This window comes from Mytilus galloprovincialis, chromosome 12 (genome assembly GCF_965363235.1).
Source record: "Mytilus galloprovincialis chromosome 12, xbMytGall1.hap1.1, whole genome shotgun sequence".
Taxonomy (NCBI): Eukaryota; Metazoa; Mollusca; class Bivalvia; order Mytilida; family Mytilidae; genus Mytilus; species Mytilus galloprovincialis.
The window spans coordinates 37158723-37178530 of NC_134849.1; the positions used below are offsets into that span (position 1 = coordinate 37158723).

At 33.3% G+C, this 19808-nt stretch overlaps 1 protein-coding gene across 1 annotated transcript in view; it reads right to left on the bottom strand.

Annotated features, from left to right (window-relative positions):
• LOC143053439 (ER membrane protein complex subunit 2-like) overlaps positions 1–19808 on the bottom strand; it is a 39761-nt gene that overhangs the window by 14555 nt on the left and 5398 nt on the right. Inside the window, exons 2-8 of the mRNA XM_076226226.1 lie at positions 15106–15219; positions 14607–14671; positions 13612–13697; positions 13231–13288; positions 12382–12467; positions 11509–11650; positions 10867–10977 (exon numbers count right to left, since the gene is read on the bottom strand). Of these exons, the coding sequence (XP_076082341.1) occupies positions 10867–10977; positions 11509–11650; positions 12382–12467; positions 13231–13288; positions 13612–13697; positions 14607–14671; positions 15106–15219 (662 nt within the window). The remainder of the gene's footprint in view (positions 1–10866; positions 10978–11508; positions 11651–12381; positions 12468–13230; positions 13289–13611; positions 13698–14606; positions 14672–15105; positions 15220–19808) is intronic.

Consider the following 19808-nt stretch of genomic DNA (forward strand, 5'->3'; position numbering starts at 1 on the left):
CGTTGATTTCCTTTTGGAAGCTGTACAATTTTCATAAAAGGGATCCTTACAGAGATTAATTGTTTTTCCAATTTATTCAATGAGTTTAACTGATCAGGAATCGGAATCAATTGCAAACCATTTACATAAGCATCTGCTGGCATTTCTCCTTTCATAATGTGGTAATGGCAAGTAAAACAAATCCATTGCTTGTGATGAATGGTTGTACAGGAGTTTTGACATTGAGGTGAACAAGTTGAATGGAATTGCTGAGTGATGCACTGATTTGCCATTGATATGGTTTTTGCTCCCTTTTTAGCATATTTTTCTGGGTCACATATGACAACCTGTTTTTTGAACTTAAACTTGTGACAAACTGAGCAAACATATATTGGACCATCTCTAACTTGCTGTCGAAACAAAGTTGCAATACTACTACAATTTTGTTTTTCGTGCAAACGTCTATACAGAACCATTGAAATTTTCTTTTGTCTTAACAGCAACTCCTTTCTGTATTGTTCTCGTAATCTCCTTTTGTAATTTTCTTTGATAAGCACATTCTGCCGGTACCTTAAAAGAGACAGAGTCTTTTTCTTTTCCCGAAAGGTAATATTACAAGCATACATTCTTCTGGTTGCTCTTCTCTTTGCTTGCTTAAATTGTATATCCATTCTATATTTCATTTTACTTCTTTCTTTCAATGCCTGTTGGAATTCTGTATTAAACTTATATTTCATTTGACTTCTCGCTTTCACTGCCTGTTGGAATTCTGTATTAAACTTGTATTTCATTTGACTTCTATCTTTCACTGCCTGTTGGAATTGTGTATTAAACTTATACTTCATTTTACTTCTTTCTTTCACTGCCTGTTGGAATTCTGTATTTAACTTATATTTCTGTTCACTTCTTTTCCTCACTTGTTCATGAAATCGAGTATTTAACATATATTTATCTTTACTTCTTTTCCTCACTTTTTCTTGAAATTCAGTATTGAAGTGGTATTTCTTTTTACCTCTATCCTTCACTCCTTCCTGAAATTTTTTATCCAGACTATATCTAGTTTTACTTTGACCTATTTTTGTTTGTTTATATGGTAGATCTGAATGGTATTTCTCTTCAATGTATGCTTTTTTATGCTGTCTATAAGAAGCATTTTTAGAATACATCTTCTGCCATTTAGTTTGAAACTGTTTTTCATTATCGCAATCAGAGTTTTCGGAAGTAATTGCAGATTGGTTTTTCAAATTTCTTTGCTTTCTCTTTCTTTCTTTGTCATTTTGTCTTTTGAATCTTGTCGATGTCTTGCTCTTCTTTTTGCGAGGCATCTTGCAATTAACCTTTTTGATTTTTGATATATTACTTTCAAAATAATCACCACTCTCCTTAGCTTCGTGTTGTTGTTTGCTTTGTTGACTCAAGTATTTGAATGGCATGTCAAAGTCACGTATAAAAGAACATTGATAACACACCTCTTCTCTCAGTGCTGACACAGCCTTACTCAATTTATGATGGTCAAATGTATGCACATTTGAAATACCTATCCCTGTGGGTTCTATTTCTTGAGTATGAAATTGAAAACATTTTTCTGTTTTGTTTTCTTCACAAGGTATATAATCAAATGGCAGCTGAAATTCTTGTTCTTGTTGAGAAAACAAGACAATTTCTTTCTTTAAATTCTGCAAAGGTTCTTGCAAGTTGATACTGCGTGCAATGGTAGGAGCTTGTTGGTTTTGGGGTATATAGTTGTCAGGAAGTACAAACTCATGATCAGTTTCTGATTTAACAACTATTTCTCCCTTTAATTGATCAATAATTTCTGACAAATCCATATCAGTGGGATAAAGGATTTTTTATGCAAATTTTCATGAACTTTAAATGTGCGTTATTATAATCGTACACAATGTAAATTATATAGGTGGGCTACATTCATTTAATAATATACAATAAGAATTTAACGTGATTTCACTGTTTCAATATTAAATATTTGCTAGTTCAGGCAACAAGAAGTGTAACATCAGCGTTTATCGCGTCTATGTCGTCAAGTGAGATGAATACTTCAAATAAAAATAAAATTTGACTTTTGCCTTAAATGTTGAATTTGTATGTAGTTCAAGATTATCATAATCTCTTTTTAATGTTTTTGTATAAACAAGGTTTGATGCATAATTTGTTACATACAATAGATAGATTAGTAAAATATGCATGAAACTAGATCAAACAACCAAAACAGCTTTACTGTCACTTGAAAAAATAACAAAGTGAACTGTTGTTTGGGTCCCCATTATAATTGGACGTGGCTTTGTACTTTGAACATCCCAGACAGACGGCCCTCTTTTACAAAAGTGTTACCGCAAATTGGAACTAAATAGAAGTGATATGATGAATTATTGTTTTGCTCTACGTTCAGTAGTTGCAAATATGTTATGCATAATTAGGAACTGAACATGTTAATAAAACCAAAATACATGCGTATTAGGTTTTGCAATAAGGGTCGACCGCGAATGTTTTTAACTTCTCCGCGATCAATTGTTAACGTCTCCAGACTCTCTGAATATGGTTGCATGATTAGATACTCAACAGACAACAAAACTTGTACTATCACTTGAAAAAAGATCAAAGTGAACTAAAAGAGGGACGAAAGATACGAAAGGGACAGTCAAACTCATAAATCTAAAACAAACTGACAACGCCATGGCTAAAAATGAAAAAGACAAACAGAAAAACAATAGTACACATGACACAACATAAAAAACTAAAGAATAAACAACACGAACCCCACCAAAAACTAGGGGTGATCTCAGGTGCTCCGGAAGGGTAAGCAGAAGGGTAAGTGTAGGTCTCCATTCTAATTGGATGTGGCTGCGTACTTTAACATCCCGTATAGACCGACAGACAGTCCTCTTTTAATAAAAGTGATCCTGCCAGTTGGAAGATAACAGAAGTGATGTTGATTTGTTTGTTTGTTTTTGTTTTGTTTACTCTACCGTGTCAACGTTTAGTTGTTGCAAATATATCATGGGTAATTAGGAACAGAACATGTTTACTGAAAATACAGAAGGAAGATTCTGCAATGCATTTTGCAATAGGGGTGGACGGCGATCGTATTTTAACGTCCCAAGTCTGACTAGAGGTTTCATGCATTAAGCAAACTACAAAGGTTTTACTGTCACTTGAAAGAAGACCAAAGTGAACATTCTTTTGTAATAAATGTTTTGCAGGTTGTTTAAATTGTCTGATTGTTGTTTGTTTTACATTTAGTTTAAAACATATCATGCATGTTCAGAAGCAGAATACGGGATAACTGGGGAAAAAACAATGCGAAGGTGCTGCAGTAGGGGTCGACCGGGTTTGTATGTTAACGTCTGTAGTGTGACTGCATATGGCTGTTTACTTAGACATCCCGTTAAGCTTTTCAAACAAGAAGGAATTACTGACCCTAGAAAGGTGACCAAAGTGAACTTTTTCGAGGTCTCGATTCTGACGACGTAACTTTATACTTATACATCCTGTAAAGCCTTACAAACAACAATGATTTAATGTCACTATAAAGGTGAGTAAAGTAAACTAATTATGATGTCTCCATTCTGACGACGTGGCTGTGTACTTAGACATCCCGCTAAGCCTTACAAACAACAAGGATTTACTGTCATTAGAAAGGTGACAAAGACTTCCCATCAGTTGGATGAAAACAAGTGATCAGCTTGTTGAAATTATCTGATTTTTTGTGTTTTTAAGTCTTCATTGTGGCTGGATGTGGCTGCATATGTAGACATGTCGTATAGCCAAACAAACGGCTCTGTTTGACAAACTGTGAAGTTCCATCATGTTTGGAGCATTTTGATTTGGTTTGATTTTGAAATTGTTTGATTTTTTTGCTGTAGTTTTAAATTTAACGTTGAAGTTCAAATAATTGTCAAAATTACCGAAAACTTGCAATATAATAGTGGACACGATCTTATACATACTATTAAATTGAGTGGGTTTGTTCGTATCTTTTATTACATTGTTTATATCGTTTTGGGGGAGGTTAACCTTCTGGTAGTACGGCCCGTCCTTGACGACCTGGTTGGGAAACTTGATAGGCAAATGTTCACATTAAATTTGTACCGACACAGTGTGTAAAATGTCTTAAAACAGTATTAAAGTCTTATATGTGGTCATTGTGAAATTTTAACTCGGGGTAATGCGGTTGATCAGTTGGGGAGTTTATTTTCTCCTCCCTGAAAACGAATACGGTTGCAGTGAAATAGCACCAACACATTCATCATTATCCATATAGACGCTATGAACATACTTTAGAAATGAAACGTTCATCCCATTTCGTAACATGCTGTATGCGTTAAATAGCAAGATACTAATCCTTATACATTAAAAGGTCACTTAGGAAATGAGGTTATTTTTTTAGTGATGTGAACTGATATGTTAATATATTCCGAACATTGATACTCCCGTATCCCGTTGTTGCTCCGGGAGCATACTTGTAATATAATGTTCTGTATATATACTGTTAAAATTAATGAATACATGGTTAACTCAGATATGCGTTGATAATATGAAATGTTGATCTCTCCGTACTCCAGTGATCTACCGCTAATGTGTGTCTAACCTAGTGTAAATAGATGTGATGGTGGAATATTTACTACTCTAAATGAGGGTGTTCAACAGTGGACGGAGAAAGATTTCCTTGTAAGGTAAGCTGAAACCTTTTAGTTTACTTTCCAATATATACATCAATAAGTCTTTTTATTTTAATAATTATTTCTAATCTAAATATTTATTTAATATTATTTCCATATAAACCTGCAACTGATATTACCATGATAATTATATATTTTAAGGTTGCAAAATGTTTCAGTTGCAAAATTAACTAGTTAGGGACGAGTAGCTAGTTACGAAACGACAAGGTTACGAAATGACCTGCGCCTGTTCCGGAACTATCCGATGCGACTTTCTTTTTACTCATGTCATTTTATTTCCGGTCTATATATATGTAAGCAGCACACGTAGCGTCTACAGAAAAAACAATTTACCCAAAAAACCGAATAGAAGAATAAGTTACAAGTACAATATATATCATAATTCATAATGATAAAGTTCTTGTCCCAGTGTACATACTAATCATCATGTACCGAACTTGAAACAAACAATCTGGACCCTTATACACTGTTAGGGAGCTACCATTTGATTTTTAGATGTAATCTCTGCCCTGCCTTTTAATTTTTCACTCTATTCGGTCTTGCCTTTTTTTTAATATGAGGCAGGCATTACCTGTAAATGGGGACGAAGTCTGTATGAATTATTTTTTTGTAACTTAATTATTTTTTTTATTAGTTTATCCTAACTTTTTTTCCCTAAATTGTCATCCTGCCTTTTTTTTGCAAAGTGTCTCATCCTGCCTTTTTTTTTTACTCAAGACTCCTGTCCTGCCTATTTATTTCAAATTTCATCCTAGCCCCCCCCCCCCCCCCCCCCATAAAAAAGAAATGGTAGCTCCCTTAGTGTACATAGTTTAGTCCAAATATTTATGACGTCTTAAAAGGCTATTATATTTTTTTCTTTGACGCCTTACATCTCAGGAAGGCGTCAAAGCAAACATTTTAAAATAGCCTTCCAAAACGTCATAATTCTTAGACTACTCTGTACATGTACACCCTGTCATGTAAAATGTAGTTAGGATACTGTATTATCGTGGTGTCATATGTTTTTGTACGTCATATGTTTTCGTATCAACCAGATTTCGTTGGTTTAGACTGCATACACGTACATGTACATTTTGGCGTGTTTTTGTGTTTCTATATTTAAAACAACCCCACTACAAGTTGACAAATTTAAAACATATGCAACATCGCTTTTTAAAGACTTTAGAACAATAAAATTGAGAATGGAAATGGGGAATGTGCCAAAGAGACAACAACCCGACCATAGAAAAAAACAACAGCAGAAATTATCAGTAAAAATTATTCTATTCTATGAGTATATTTTTTTCATGGACTTTAAAGACTTCCATAGTTGACATGTTACAGTATTACTATTTCAATTTAACCATTTGAAAATACCTAAACAGTTCAGACATATCTCAGTATCAACAGTTTACTTTAAAAGCTGCAAACTCCTAAACAGTAAAAAATATTGTTAATTGTGAAAATATCAAGGACACATCAATCAAAAAAGACTTCAAAGATAGTTTTATCACTTAATTATTACTATCCTACTAACCAAGTCAAAGTGGACTTTAGGTTTGCACCTGTCTGTCTGTCTGTCAGTAAGACAAATCAGTTTTTCTCTTTTTATACCCCGCTTTGAAAAAAAGGGGATATACTGTTTTACCTCTGTCTGTCCTTCCATCCATCCGTCAGTCCGTCCATCCCATGAATATTTTTCTCAGGAACTACACTACAAGGATTTCTGAAATTTGTTTTCAGGCTTGATATAAGTCACTATACCGTGTGATGCGTTTTCAGATTCATCACTCATTAACTTCCTGTTTACTAAACACTTGTATGATTTTACACAGGATAGCCAAGTTGAAAATTTTAGTCACATTTTTCTCAGGAACTACACTACAAGGATTTCTGAAATTTGCTTTTAGGGTTTAAATAAGTCAGCTATACCTAAATTGTTTATTGTCTGCAGGCGATAACAATCACAAATTTCATATTCTTTGTTTCAATGTTCATCATATATCACTTTCTGTTACCACATTTACACTTTTCAAAGTTTTTGTACATGTATATTCTTTTTTGGTAGATGGACATCACAGACTTCCTTTACCCTGTAAGCTTATGAAGGCCATCCATCAATTGGAAAATATAAATCATAATGGTATTAAATCATCCATTGCAATGGATTCATGGACTAAGAGCAAAAACTTCAAAGAGATAATTGAAGAAGCCCGTGAGCTACAAAGGGTCTTTAGTTCGGATGTTCCAAGAGTGATTGAAGAGTTGTTCACCGCTAAATCAGACTCATCTTTTGTTATTCATGAGCTACAACAAATATCAGCCAGTGTCCCTGTCAAAGACACTGAGACAGAAAATAGTATTAAGCCTGCTAAAAATGAGAGTACGAAGCTGTCATCAACTACCTGTGAAACACATTCCAATCAGGCTTCACCAGATGAAATTGACAATGATTGTAATTTGTTTACCATTGCTATTTTCACATGAGAAAGTTTCATCTTGGTATCTGTCAACATTATTTTGTGTTCCATCAGTAAAAATAAGAAATTTTTGCTAAAGTTGATTTTTAATTCTGACAAAAGATTAGTAAAGGCTTACAGATATGACAAAACTGTAATAACATTTATATTTCTGAATTATATTTTATTTCACAATTTTAGACTATAAAGACGTCATTACAGAAATTGTGTTACTACAAACTTTTTTTATATCCAAGGCAAATTGGTTTCAGAAGGTTTAATGTTTTTTTCAAAAATTTCAAGAAGAAACCGCATTTTCATGGTAATAGTGACTGCAATAGCGGCTCATCTATATTTGCCAGTTAACAATAATATTAAGTTTCATTCAGTTTGGAGCATTTTGAAAATTGTCAAAAGTTTCACATTACTTCTGTTTCCATGGCAACAGCAGCCATTTTTTGAAAATTCTGAAGTCAAAAGTCTCATCTATATATGCCAGTTAACAACAATATTAAGTTTCATTAAGTTTGAAGCATTTTGAAAATATTCGACATTATTGCAGTTTCCATGGCAACGGTTGCCATTTTGGAAATTCCAACTTCAAAAGTCTCATGCAGACTTGACAGTCAACAATTATATTAAGTTTCATCAATTTTGGAGCATTTTGAAATTTTTGACATTTTGGCTGGTTTCTATGGTAACAGATACCATTCCAAATTTCTTATGGCAGATACCACATTGGTACATGGGAGGGAACATACCATCAAAGTTTCAATGGATTTGACCTACCATTTTAAGAAAGTAAATGCCACTTTAAGGTTTTTGAAGCATTTTCACCATTTTTGACTTGTTTCCATGGCAACGGTGGCCATTTTGGAAATTCCGAAGTCAAAAGTCTCATCCAGACTTGCCAGTCAACTATCATATTAAGTTTCATCAATGTTGGAGCATTTTGAAATTTTTGAAATATTTGATCCTGTATCCATGGTAACAGAGTAGTTCCAATGATTGTCAAAATCATTCAAAACCTGTATATAGTGGATAACTATATTGTGTAAAAATTTGATGATTTCAAGTTCAAGCATAACAAAATTATTCACCAAACCCTGAAGTTTTTAAAGCATTTTGACACTTATGATCTGTTTCCATGGTAACAGGAGACATTTTGGAAATTCCAACGCCAAATTCCACATCTACCAATGTTGCTCATCGTTACCATGAAGTTTAAAAAAAATTGGAGCATTTTGATATTTTTGAAATTTTTGGTGCAGTTTCCATGGCAACATAGTAGTTCCAATGATTGCCAAAATCATCCAAAACCAGTATATGGCTGGCACCTACATTGTATCAAAATATGATGATTCTGAGTTTAAGCATCTCCAAAGTATTCACCAAAACCAAAAACTGGAATTTTTCACAATTGTTCCGTTTCCATGGAAACGGCAGCCATTTTTTATGGTCTTAGACCCACCTGCATCCCGAAATTTTGTGTTCCACCTTATAGTGAACTATCATTAAGATTGGTTCCATTTCACTCCAAAAAACTTGCCGGACAAAATAGGTGGAAGTATAATAATAACTAGAATTGCCATTGCAAGCAATAGCGGATGTCACCCTTCCCCCCATTGCCACTAAGCGGCAGCCATTTCAAAAACTTTTAACGGTGAATGCACATATTTGCATGGCTATACATTTTTCTGTAAATTTTCAGTACATTTAGATCATTTTAAAAACATGACATTTTTGCTGTTTCCATGGCAACAGCAGCCATTTTGAAAGTTTCAAAGTCAAAAGTCTCATTTATACATGCCAGTTTACAATAATATTAAGTTTCATTAAGTTTGGAGCATTTTGAAAATATTTGACATTTTTACAGTTTCCATGGTAACGGTGGACATTTTGGAAATTCAAACTTCAAAAGTCTCATGCAGACTTGCCAGTTTACAATCATATTAAGTTTTATCAAATTTGGAGCATTTTGAAATTTTTGAAATTTTTGACATTTGTGATGGTTCCTATGGCAACAGAGACCATTCCCAAAATCTAATGGCATATACCACATTGGTACATGGGAGGGACCATACCATCAAAGTTTCGATCCATTTGACCTACCATATTAAGAAAGTAAATGCCACTTTTAGGTGTTTTTGGACCATTTTTACCATTTTTGCATTGTTTCCATGGAAACAGCAGACATTTTGGAAATTCCAACGCCAAATTCCACATCTGCCAATGTTGCTCATCGTTACTGTGAAGTTTCATAAAATTTGGAGCATTTCCATATTTTTGAAATTTTTGGTGTAGTATCCATGGCAACATAGCAGTTCCAATGATTGCCAAAATCATCCCAAAACCAGTGTATAGTGGGCACCTACATTGTATTAAAATCTAAAGATTTTAAGGTTAAGCATTCTCAAACAATTCACCTAACTCCAAAATTATATTTTTTCACCATTTTTCCGTTTCCATGGTGATGGCAGCCATTTTTTTAGTTCCAATACCGGAAAGCAACAGGAAAGTCAGGGTTCCTTGTTATAGTGCACCATCATTCAGATTGGTTCCTTTGGCTCTGAGAAAACGGGCGGACAAAATTAGGTGGAAGAAAAATAATAATAATAATAATAATACGGAAAAAGAAACAGAGGAAAAGCAATATGTCACCCGACATTGTCGATCGGGTGACATAATAATAATAATAATACAGAAAAAGAAACAGAGGAAAAGCAATATGTCACCCGACATTGTCGATCGGGTGACATAATTATTTTATAAAAGTGGTTTGGTTTTAATCTTTTTTTTTAGATCTAATTAATTATAGAAAAACAGACTTGGAACTACTGTAAATTCAGCAATTATTGCATGCATTTATTATTGCAATTTTGTCACATTATAGCAAAATGTAATTCTAATTTTTGCCATATTGAGAATAATCCTGTTAAATTCATATAAAAATTTCAAAACGTGTTAAAGTATTGCGATAATAACCATGTCCCTTTTTTTGCAATAATAAAAACATCGCCACAAGTTCCGAATTTACAGTAATTTAACAATTTTTGAAATTACTAATTTTGTTAAAATCAAATATAATGATAAATATACCATGTTAAAAAAAAACTGGTGCTATCATAGTGTTGATCTACTTTACTTAGTAGCTACTAATTAAATTATTTGAGAAAAAGATAGTTTCTGTCATATAGAATGCATGATTTACATGTGACGATAATGTGTCAACACTTTTTTAATCAAAGAAACTCAAAATTATTGTTTTATACAACACTTCAATCAGTGATTTGGAAAGTTCTATAATGAAAATACTACAAATCTTAGAATTTCTTATTGAATGTAACCTTGGTTTAAAACATCACACATTGATATTGGAAATACTGTAAAAAAACCTACCTAGGTTTAAAATTTAGTCAAGCAAAGAAAATAATCATTTATGAAAATAGAAAAAATAGAAAGTGGATTGTTGTTTGAACACAGAGAAATAATATCAATTCCATAAATTCATCAAGTACATGTGAGGAGTATGACCTGCTCAACCTTAAAAGCACCTGAGATCAACTGGTTTTTGTAGGGTTCATGTTGCTCAGTCTTTAATTTTTTATGTTGTCTTTGTACAATACAATATTGTTTGTCTCTCGGTCTGTAGATTTTGGTTTTTGGCATGGTGTTCTCAGTTTCTCTCTGTCAGATTTATAAAGTAAAACATTTCTTCAGTATCTTCTGCTTATCTTCTATAAACTTACAAGAAATAATCCATACAAAGCTCTAACATTTTTAGGATTCAGTTTTATGGCCTGGGCATAATATGATCTTGCCATGGCCATACTCTCTGGATCTCCCATGGTATATTTTATCTGTAAACAAATAATAACTATGATAATTATAAGCAAAGGGTGAAAATTTCACTCTTTTTGTGGCGAACAACTTCTCTCATGTAAAGCAATCATGTGCCTTCTAGGCATGCTCATAATTGACAAATGGCGTTAGAACACAAAAAAGAGCAATAACATTCCTAAGATACAATTCTACTTTAAGATATGCTGTATTGCTATATCTTTAGCACAGGGTGAAGCAATTCGTTGACTTGTAGTAATTTTTTTCTAATTTTTCTATTTGGCAATGTGATTGACAAGTTTTTTTCATATAGTTAATGATTTCTGCTTTATATCATCTTCTTCTATTTTTTTATTTGCCAACTGCACAAGAGGATCTGATTTTTTTGCTGAAATTCAAAGCTCTTGTAAATTGTTCTCGAAAAGTTACAGAATGTTTATTTTTTGCCGAAATTCAAAGTTCTCATTATTTGTCCTTGAAAAGTTGGGCAATAATATAAACCAGAAGGTACATTTTAAAAGATTTACAGGACAAATCTAATATTGACATACCTCTGCAAACTTCTGATAAAACAAATGGTTGTGTGGATTTGACATAATTAATTCTTCCATACAATAACAAGCTTTTGAGTAGTCCAACTGTGATAGATACAAATCACATAACTCCAACCAACCTTCAAAATCTGTCATAAATCTAAAAAAAAACATAGAAATAATCCAATAGTTTAGAACCTGTTAGTACCGGTACAAAATTTCAATATAGCATAGGTTATTCCATTTAAAAAAAAAACTCATTACAGACACATGACCGAGGACCAAAAATAAAACCGTATAAACTTTTCAGTTGCATTTTAAAGGCAGTCATGCAGGAACAAAATTGTTATGGTTTGAAACCAAGTGTCTCACCTACTTTTGCTGTTAGTCGCAAGACCAATAAAAATGGAGAACAAATTATTAAAATGTTTCCTCAAGATACTACCTTTTGATTGTAAGAAGCTTCTGTCCAAGTTTGGTGAAAATCCATGATGGTTTATGAATCTAATAAATGTTTTAAAAAAGTCCATTCATATGTAATATATGGAAAAACAGGGAATATTTTTTTGCAAGATTTCTAGATAATAGCTTTTGATAATGAACAAGCTTCTTACCAAGTTTGGTATAAATCCAGGATAGTTAAAGAAAGTTATTAAAATTTTAAAAACTTTAACCACAGAGAGAATGTAATGTCACTGAATGTTAACTGGCCAAAATAAGTAAAACTCAGAAAAAATGGATTTTTCTGTACAAAATTTACTTCTAGATACTATCTTATGATCATAAATAAGCTTCTGTCTAAGTTTAGTTGAAATTCATAAACAAAAATCTTAGTACTATTCTAGGAAGTGGCAAGGGTGTCCTTGAATGAAACTTTGCTAATTTACTTACTGTTCTAAATATTTATTTAACAGTTCAATAGCTTTAGTTACTTCATTCTGTTCCTTAGCTATAGTCACTAGTCTTTTCCTTACAAACTGAAAGTAAAAATTCCAGATCTCTCAAACAAAAAATTTATTTACATTTAAGTTTCTCAGGCAGGAAAACTACAATTACTTTCAACAAGTCTATATCATTTTATTTAAAATAGAAATTAAGCTTAGAATTGATGTATAAAGATTTTTTTTTGTCATCTATCCTTTTTCCTTATTCTTGGTTTTTTTTTTAAGCTGATTACATGAAATATAATTCAAAATGCCAATTACTGAGGTTGTTGGTCAATACACATATTTACACTCTTGGTATTTAGCTGTATTTTTCCTCCAAATGACCTTAAATCTACTCAGAATCACCTTTTGAAGTGAGGCAGCAATCACTTATTAATTGTGATGTCATATGTTTTGAATTATGATGTCAAAGTTTATTTTTTATTGATACATACTGCATATTCTGTATTCACAAATATATATATAAAGTTACAAACCTCATGATCAAAACATTTGATGAGTATCTGGAAGGGATTTACAGAATAGAGGGTGAATCGATTTTACAGAAAAAGAGCCAAAAGTATATTTTGAATACAGAAAAATAGGCCAAAAGAAATAAAGAATGGAAAATGATGGTTTTAAAATATGAGGAATAGAGAATAAGAGGCCAAAAAAAGGATAAAGAATAGAGAAATTGGACTATAAATGTAATGAATACAATACTGGGGACCCCCATCCAGACCCTCATGCATCATGTGTTTGTGTATACGTAACAGGAAGTAAGAGTCCATAGAATCAGAAAAATATCTCTTACCATGTTAGATTCATCTTTGTCAATAATTGCCTGGTATACTTCTTCAGCCTTCACAAATCTGAAAAAAAGTTCAGTGATAAGTCAAAGTTATGATTACGGAAAATTCTTTTGATCAGGTTTATTGCAAGGACAGAAAGACATTTGAATACATAGGATGGTAATGTTTCGAGGATGTACTCATGTCAGGTTAAGGAATTTTGTCAATATTTCGACTCCTTGGTTTTTTTGGGCTACAAAAAAGGGTAATATATTTTGCCCCATTACACCCTTCATTCATTTCATAAAAGGTCATATACCAAAATTTAAGCAGATTCTAGGTAATTACACGGAAATTTATTTACCAAATAAACCAATTAAAAACCATCATTTATAATTTCTTACTTTTTTTCTGCTTCATATCTCATTCCTAATAATCTTTTAACTCTGACTGAATCTGGAAATTTGTTGTGTAGTAATTCTAAACAGATCTACAAATAAATATAATAATTGTCAAATGCATTATTAAAAAAATACTCAATAAAATATTGTAAGTAAACAGACGGTAATTATGATGCAATCTTTAATAATAATTTTTCCTAAAGCAGTTGTTATGCACGTGTTGATCACATTTAAGCTTGAAAAAACAGAAATTTTAAGTTTTAGTTGCTCAATACACAATCCTGACTCAACAAGTTAGCAAAATTGACCTGGTGGAAAATGGCCATAACAGTTTAACTGAGAACTTTGCTTCTTTTGGTTATTTATTAAAATTGGAAAATGATTGTCAACTATACATAAAACCAAAATATACAATTCAATGTACAATCAACTTTCATTTTTAAAATTCCAAAGTTATGATATATATAGCATTATAAACCCCATGATCAATCAGAAATGTGCACAAAAATACTTAGAATACAGCCCCATCATTTCCCATGTTTGGAATCATAGATGAATCAAAAAGTAGGGGACTTTGAAACCCTGTTTAAAAATGTCCAAATTTGTGTAAAGAATTTTTCATTGTTGCATAATAAAATATCAGTCTTTGGCACTATTAATGTTGTTCAAACTTATTCATTTTTCTGCTTCATGTTATGTGAACTGTTTGATTTGGTTTAATCGTTAACACCATACTAACAGCCTTATCAAGTTAATTTTTTTTATGTCGAATATGTTTGTTAGAGTTAGACATCACTTTTATACATTTATACATTTTCATGCAATTTTGTCAAAGATTACTTGTAAAGAATGTAAAGCAAAAAGGAGTGCTGTGAGTACACCATACACATTTAATTAACTCTAAAATATTCTGACCCATTGTGGCATTTTATGTACTCTATCATGTCTATATATTTTATGGTCTAAAATATGTTTTATATGCTTTAACTAGGTTTTACCTCAGATAAATCTAGTCTTTGACAATCCAGGGCAGCAATACAAACTTGTTCATATACAGTCCATACTGAAATAAAAGTACATTAAATAATTATTTCCACTCTTCCAGCACAGTGAAGGTCTGGTTTTATTAAATCATTGATCTTTGTATATATGTAAACTTAATAAAAAATTCAAGTCACTAAACAATAAATTTTTGTTTATTATATAAAGAAAATTCTAGTAACAAAACATTTCTTTGTTTGCATCCATTTTAGTATGGAGATATTTTATTCTGATTTAGAATACAGTAAATTCTTACAATTTCATTGGTTTCTCCTCTCCCGATATGAATTTTATTGACCCGATAAACATTATAAATTCTCTTATTATGACAATATAAAGATTTGGTATGGTACATCATTTATCATGTTTGTAAATATAGTAATACAGTTAGATTCAACATAACTTTGGAAATCTATATCTGTATGTTTATCATGCTTATCATGTTTATAGTATTACATTCATCTCCTAGCTTTTCTCTGTGATTCATCAAACATTCTTCCCAAAGTCGTACTACCAGTTCACTGTCTCTAACATGATCCTCTCTCAATCTTCTCAGGCAATCTCTGGAACCTAAAAACAAAAGTTAATTAGTTAGAAAGTCGTACTACCAGTTCACTGTCTCTAACATGATCCTCTCTCAATCTTCTCAGGCAATCTCTGGAACCTAAAAACAAAAGTTAATTGGTTACAAAGTCGTACTACCAGTTCACTGTCTCGAACATGATCCTCTCTCAATCTTCTCAGGCAATCTCTGGAACCTAAAAACAAAAGTTAATTAGTTAGAAAGTCGTACTACCAGTTCACTGTCTCTAACATGATCCTCTCTCAATCTTCTCAGGCAATCTCTGGAACCTAAAAACAAAAGTTAATTAGTTAGAAAGTCGTACTACCAGTTCACTGTCTCTAACATGATCCTCTCTCAATCTTCTCAGGCAATCTCTGGAACCTAAAAACAAAAGTTAATTAGTTAGAAAGTCGTACTACCAGTTCACTGTCTCTAACATGATCCTCTCTCAATCTTCTCAGGCAATCTCTGGAACCTAAAAACAAAAGTTAATTAGTTAGAAAGTCGTACTACCAGTTCACTGTCTCTAACATGATCCTCTCTCAATCTTCTCAGGCAATCTCTGGAACCTAAAAACAAAAGTTAATAAGTTACAAAGTCGTACTACCAGTTCACTGTCTCTAACATGATCCTCTCTCAATCCTCTCAGACAATCTCTGGAACCTAAAAACAAAAGTTAATAAGTTACAAAGTCGTACTACCAGTTCACTGTCTCTAACATGATCCTCTCTCAATCTTCTCAGGCAATCTCTGGAACCTAAAAACAAAAGTTAATAAGTTACAAAGTCATACTACCAGTTCACTGTCTCTAACATGATCCTCTCTCAATCGTCTCAGGCAATCTCTGGAACCTAAAAACAAAAGTTAATAAGTTACAAAGTCGTACTACCAGTTCACTGTCTCTAACATGATCCTCTCTCAATCGTCTCAGGCAATCTCTGGAACCTAAAAACAAAAGTTAATTAGTTACAAAGTCATACTACCAGTTCACTGTCTCTAACATGATCCTCTCTCAATCTTCTCAGGCAATCTCTGGAACCTAAAAACAAAAGTTAATAAGTTACAAAGTCGTACTACCAGTTCACTGTCTCTAACATGATCCTCTCTCAATCTTCTCAGGCAATCTCTGGAACCTAAAAACAAAAGTTAATTAGTTACAAAGTCGTACTACCAGTTCACTGTCTCTAACACGATCCTCTCTCAATCGTCTCAGACAATCTCTGGAACCTAAAAACAAAAGTTAATAAGTTACAAAGTCGTACTACCAGTTCACTGTCTCTAACATGATCCTCTCTCAATCTTCTCAGGCAATCTCTGGAACCTAAAAACAAAAGTTAATTAGTTACAAAGTCGTACTACCAGTTCACTGTCTCTAACATGATCCTCTCTCAATCGTCTCAGGCAATCTCTGGAACCTAAAAACAAAAGTTAATAAGTTACAAAGTCGTACTACCAGTTCACTGTCTCTAACATGATCCTCTCTCAATCTTCTCAGACAATCTCTGGAACCTAAAAACAAAAGTTAATTAGTTACAAAGTTGTACTACCAGTTCACTGTCTCTAACATGATCCTCTCTCAATCTTCTCAGGCAATCTCTGGAACCTAAAATCAAAAGTTAATTAGTTACAAAGTCGTACTACCAGTTCACTGTCTCTAACATGATCCTCTCTCAATCTTCTCAGGCAATCTCTGGAACCTAAAAACAAAAGTTAATTAGTTAGAAAGTCGTACTACCAGTTCACTGTCTCTAACATGATCCTCTCTCAATCTTCTCAGGCAATCTCTGGAACCTAAAAACAAAAGTTAATTAGTTACAAAGTCGTACTACCAGTTCACTGTCTCTAACATGATCTTCTCTCAATCGTCTCAGACAATCTCTGGAACCTAAAAACAAAAGTTAATTAGTTACAAAGTCGTACTACCAGTTCACTGTCTCTAACACGATCCTCTCTCAATCATCTCAGGCAATCTCTGGAACCTAAAAACAAAAGTTAATTAGTTACAAAGTCGTACTACCAGTTCACTGTCTCTAACATGATCCACTCTCAATCCTCTCAGACAATCTCTGGAACCTAAAAACAAAAGTTAATTAGTTACAAAGTCGTACTACCAGTTCACTGTCTCTAACATGATCCACTCTCAATCCTCTCAGACAATCTCTGGAACCTAAAAACAAAAGTTAATTAGTTACAAAGTCGTACTACCAGTTCACTGTCTCTAACATGATCCACTCTCAATCCTCTCAGACAATCTCTGGAACCTAAAAACAAAAGTTAATTAGTTACAAAGTTGTACTACCAGTTCACTGTCTCTAACATGATCCTCTCTCAATCATCTCAGGCAATCTCTGGAACCTAAAAACAAAAGTTAATTAGTTAGAAAGTCGTACTACCAGTTCACTGTCTCTAACACGATCCTCTCTCAATCATCTCAGGCAATCTCTGGAACCTAAAAACAAAAGTTAATTAGTTAGAAAGATGTACTACCAGTTCACTGTCTCTAACACGATCCTCTCTCAATCTTCTCAGGCAATCTCTGGAACCTAAAAACAAAAGTTAATTAGTTACAAAGATGTACTACCAGTTCACTGTCTCTAACACGATCCTCTCTCAATCTTCTCAGGCAATCTCTGGAACCTAAAAACAAAAGTTAATTAGTTAGAAAGTCGTACTACCAGTTCACTGTCTCTAACACGATCCTCTCTCAATCGTCTCAGACAATCTCTGGAACCTAAAAACAAAAGTTAATTAGTTACAAAGTCGTACTACCAGTTCACTGTCTCTAACATGATCCTCTCTCAATCGTCTCAGGCAATCTCTGGAACCTAAAAACAAAAGTTAATTAGTTAGAAAGTCGTACTACCAGTTCACTGTCTCTAACATGATCCTCTCTCAATCTTCTCAGGCAATCTCTGGAACCTAAAAACAAAAGTTAATAAGTTACAAAGTCGTACTACCAGTTCACTGTCTCTAACATGATCCTCTCTCAATCTTCTCAGGCAATCTCTGGAACCTAAAAACAAAAGTTAATTAGTTACAAAGTCGTACTACCAGTTCACTGTCTCTAACATGATCCACTCTCAATCGTCTCAGACAATCTCTGGAACCTAAAAACAAAAGTTAATTAGTTACAAAGTCGTACTACCAGTTCACTGTCTCTAACATGATCTTCTCTCAATCGTCTCAGGCAATCTCTGGAACCTAAAAACAAAAGTTAATTAGTTACAAAGTCGTACTACCAGTTCACTGTCTCTAACATGATCTTCTCTCAATCGTCTCAGGCAATCTCTGGAACCTAAAAACAAAAGTTAATTAGTTACAAAGTCGTACTACCAGTTCACTGTCTCTAACATGATCCACTCTCAATCGTCTCAGACAATCTCTGGAACCTAAAAACAAAAGTTAATTAGTTACAAAGTCGTACTACCAGTTCACTGTCTCTAACATGATCTTCTCTCAATCGTCTCAGGCAATCTCTGGAACCTAAAAACAAAAGTTAATTAGTTACAAAGTCGTACTACCAGTTCACTGTCTCTAACATGATCCACTCTCAATCCTCTCAGACAATCTCTGGAACCTAAAAACAAAAGTTAATTAGTTACAAAGTCGTACTACCAGTTCACTGTCTCTAACATGATCCTCTCTCAATCATCTCAGGCAATCTCTGGAACCTAAAAACAAAAGTTAATTAGTTAGAAAGTCGTACTACCAGTTCACTGTCTCTAACATGATCCTCTCTCAATCTTCTCAGGCAATCTCTGGAACCTAAAAACAAAAGTTAATTAGTTAGAAAGTCGTACTACCAGTTCACTGTCTCTAACACGATCCTCTCTCAATCATCTCAGACAATCTCTGGAACCTAAAAACAAAAGTTAATTAGTTACAAAGTCGTACTACCAGTTCACTGTCTCTAACATGATCCACTCTCAATCCTCTCAGACAATCTCTGGAACCTTAAAACAAAAGTTAATTAGTTACAAAGTCGTACTACCAGTTCACTGTCTCTAACATGATCCTCTCTCAATCTTCTCAGGCAATCTCTGGAACCTTAAAACAAAAGTTAATTAGTTACAAAGTCGTACTACCAGTTCACTGTCTCTAACATGATCCACTCTCAATCCTCTCAGACAATCTCTGGAACCTTAAAACAAAAGTTAATTAGTTACAAAGTCGTACTACCAGTTCACTGTCTCTAACATGATCCACTCTCAATCCTCTCAGACAATCTCTGGAACCTTAAAACAAAAGTTAATTAGTTACAAAGTCGTAATACCAGTTCACTGTCTCTAACATGATCCTCTCTCAATCGTCTCAGACAATCTCTGGAACCTTAAAACAAAAGTTAATTAGTTACAAAGATGTACATGTACTACCAGTTCACTGTCTCTAACATGATCCTCTCTCAATCGTCTCAGGCAATCTCTGGAACCTTAAAACAAAAGTTAATTAGTTACAAAGTCATACTACCAGTTCACTGTCTCTAACATGATCCTCTCTCAATCGTCTCAGACAATCTCTGGAACCTTAAAACAAAAGTTAATTAGTTACAAAGTCGTACTACCAGTTCACTGTCTCTAACATGATCTTCTCTCAA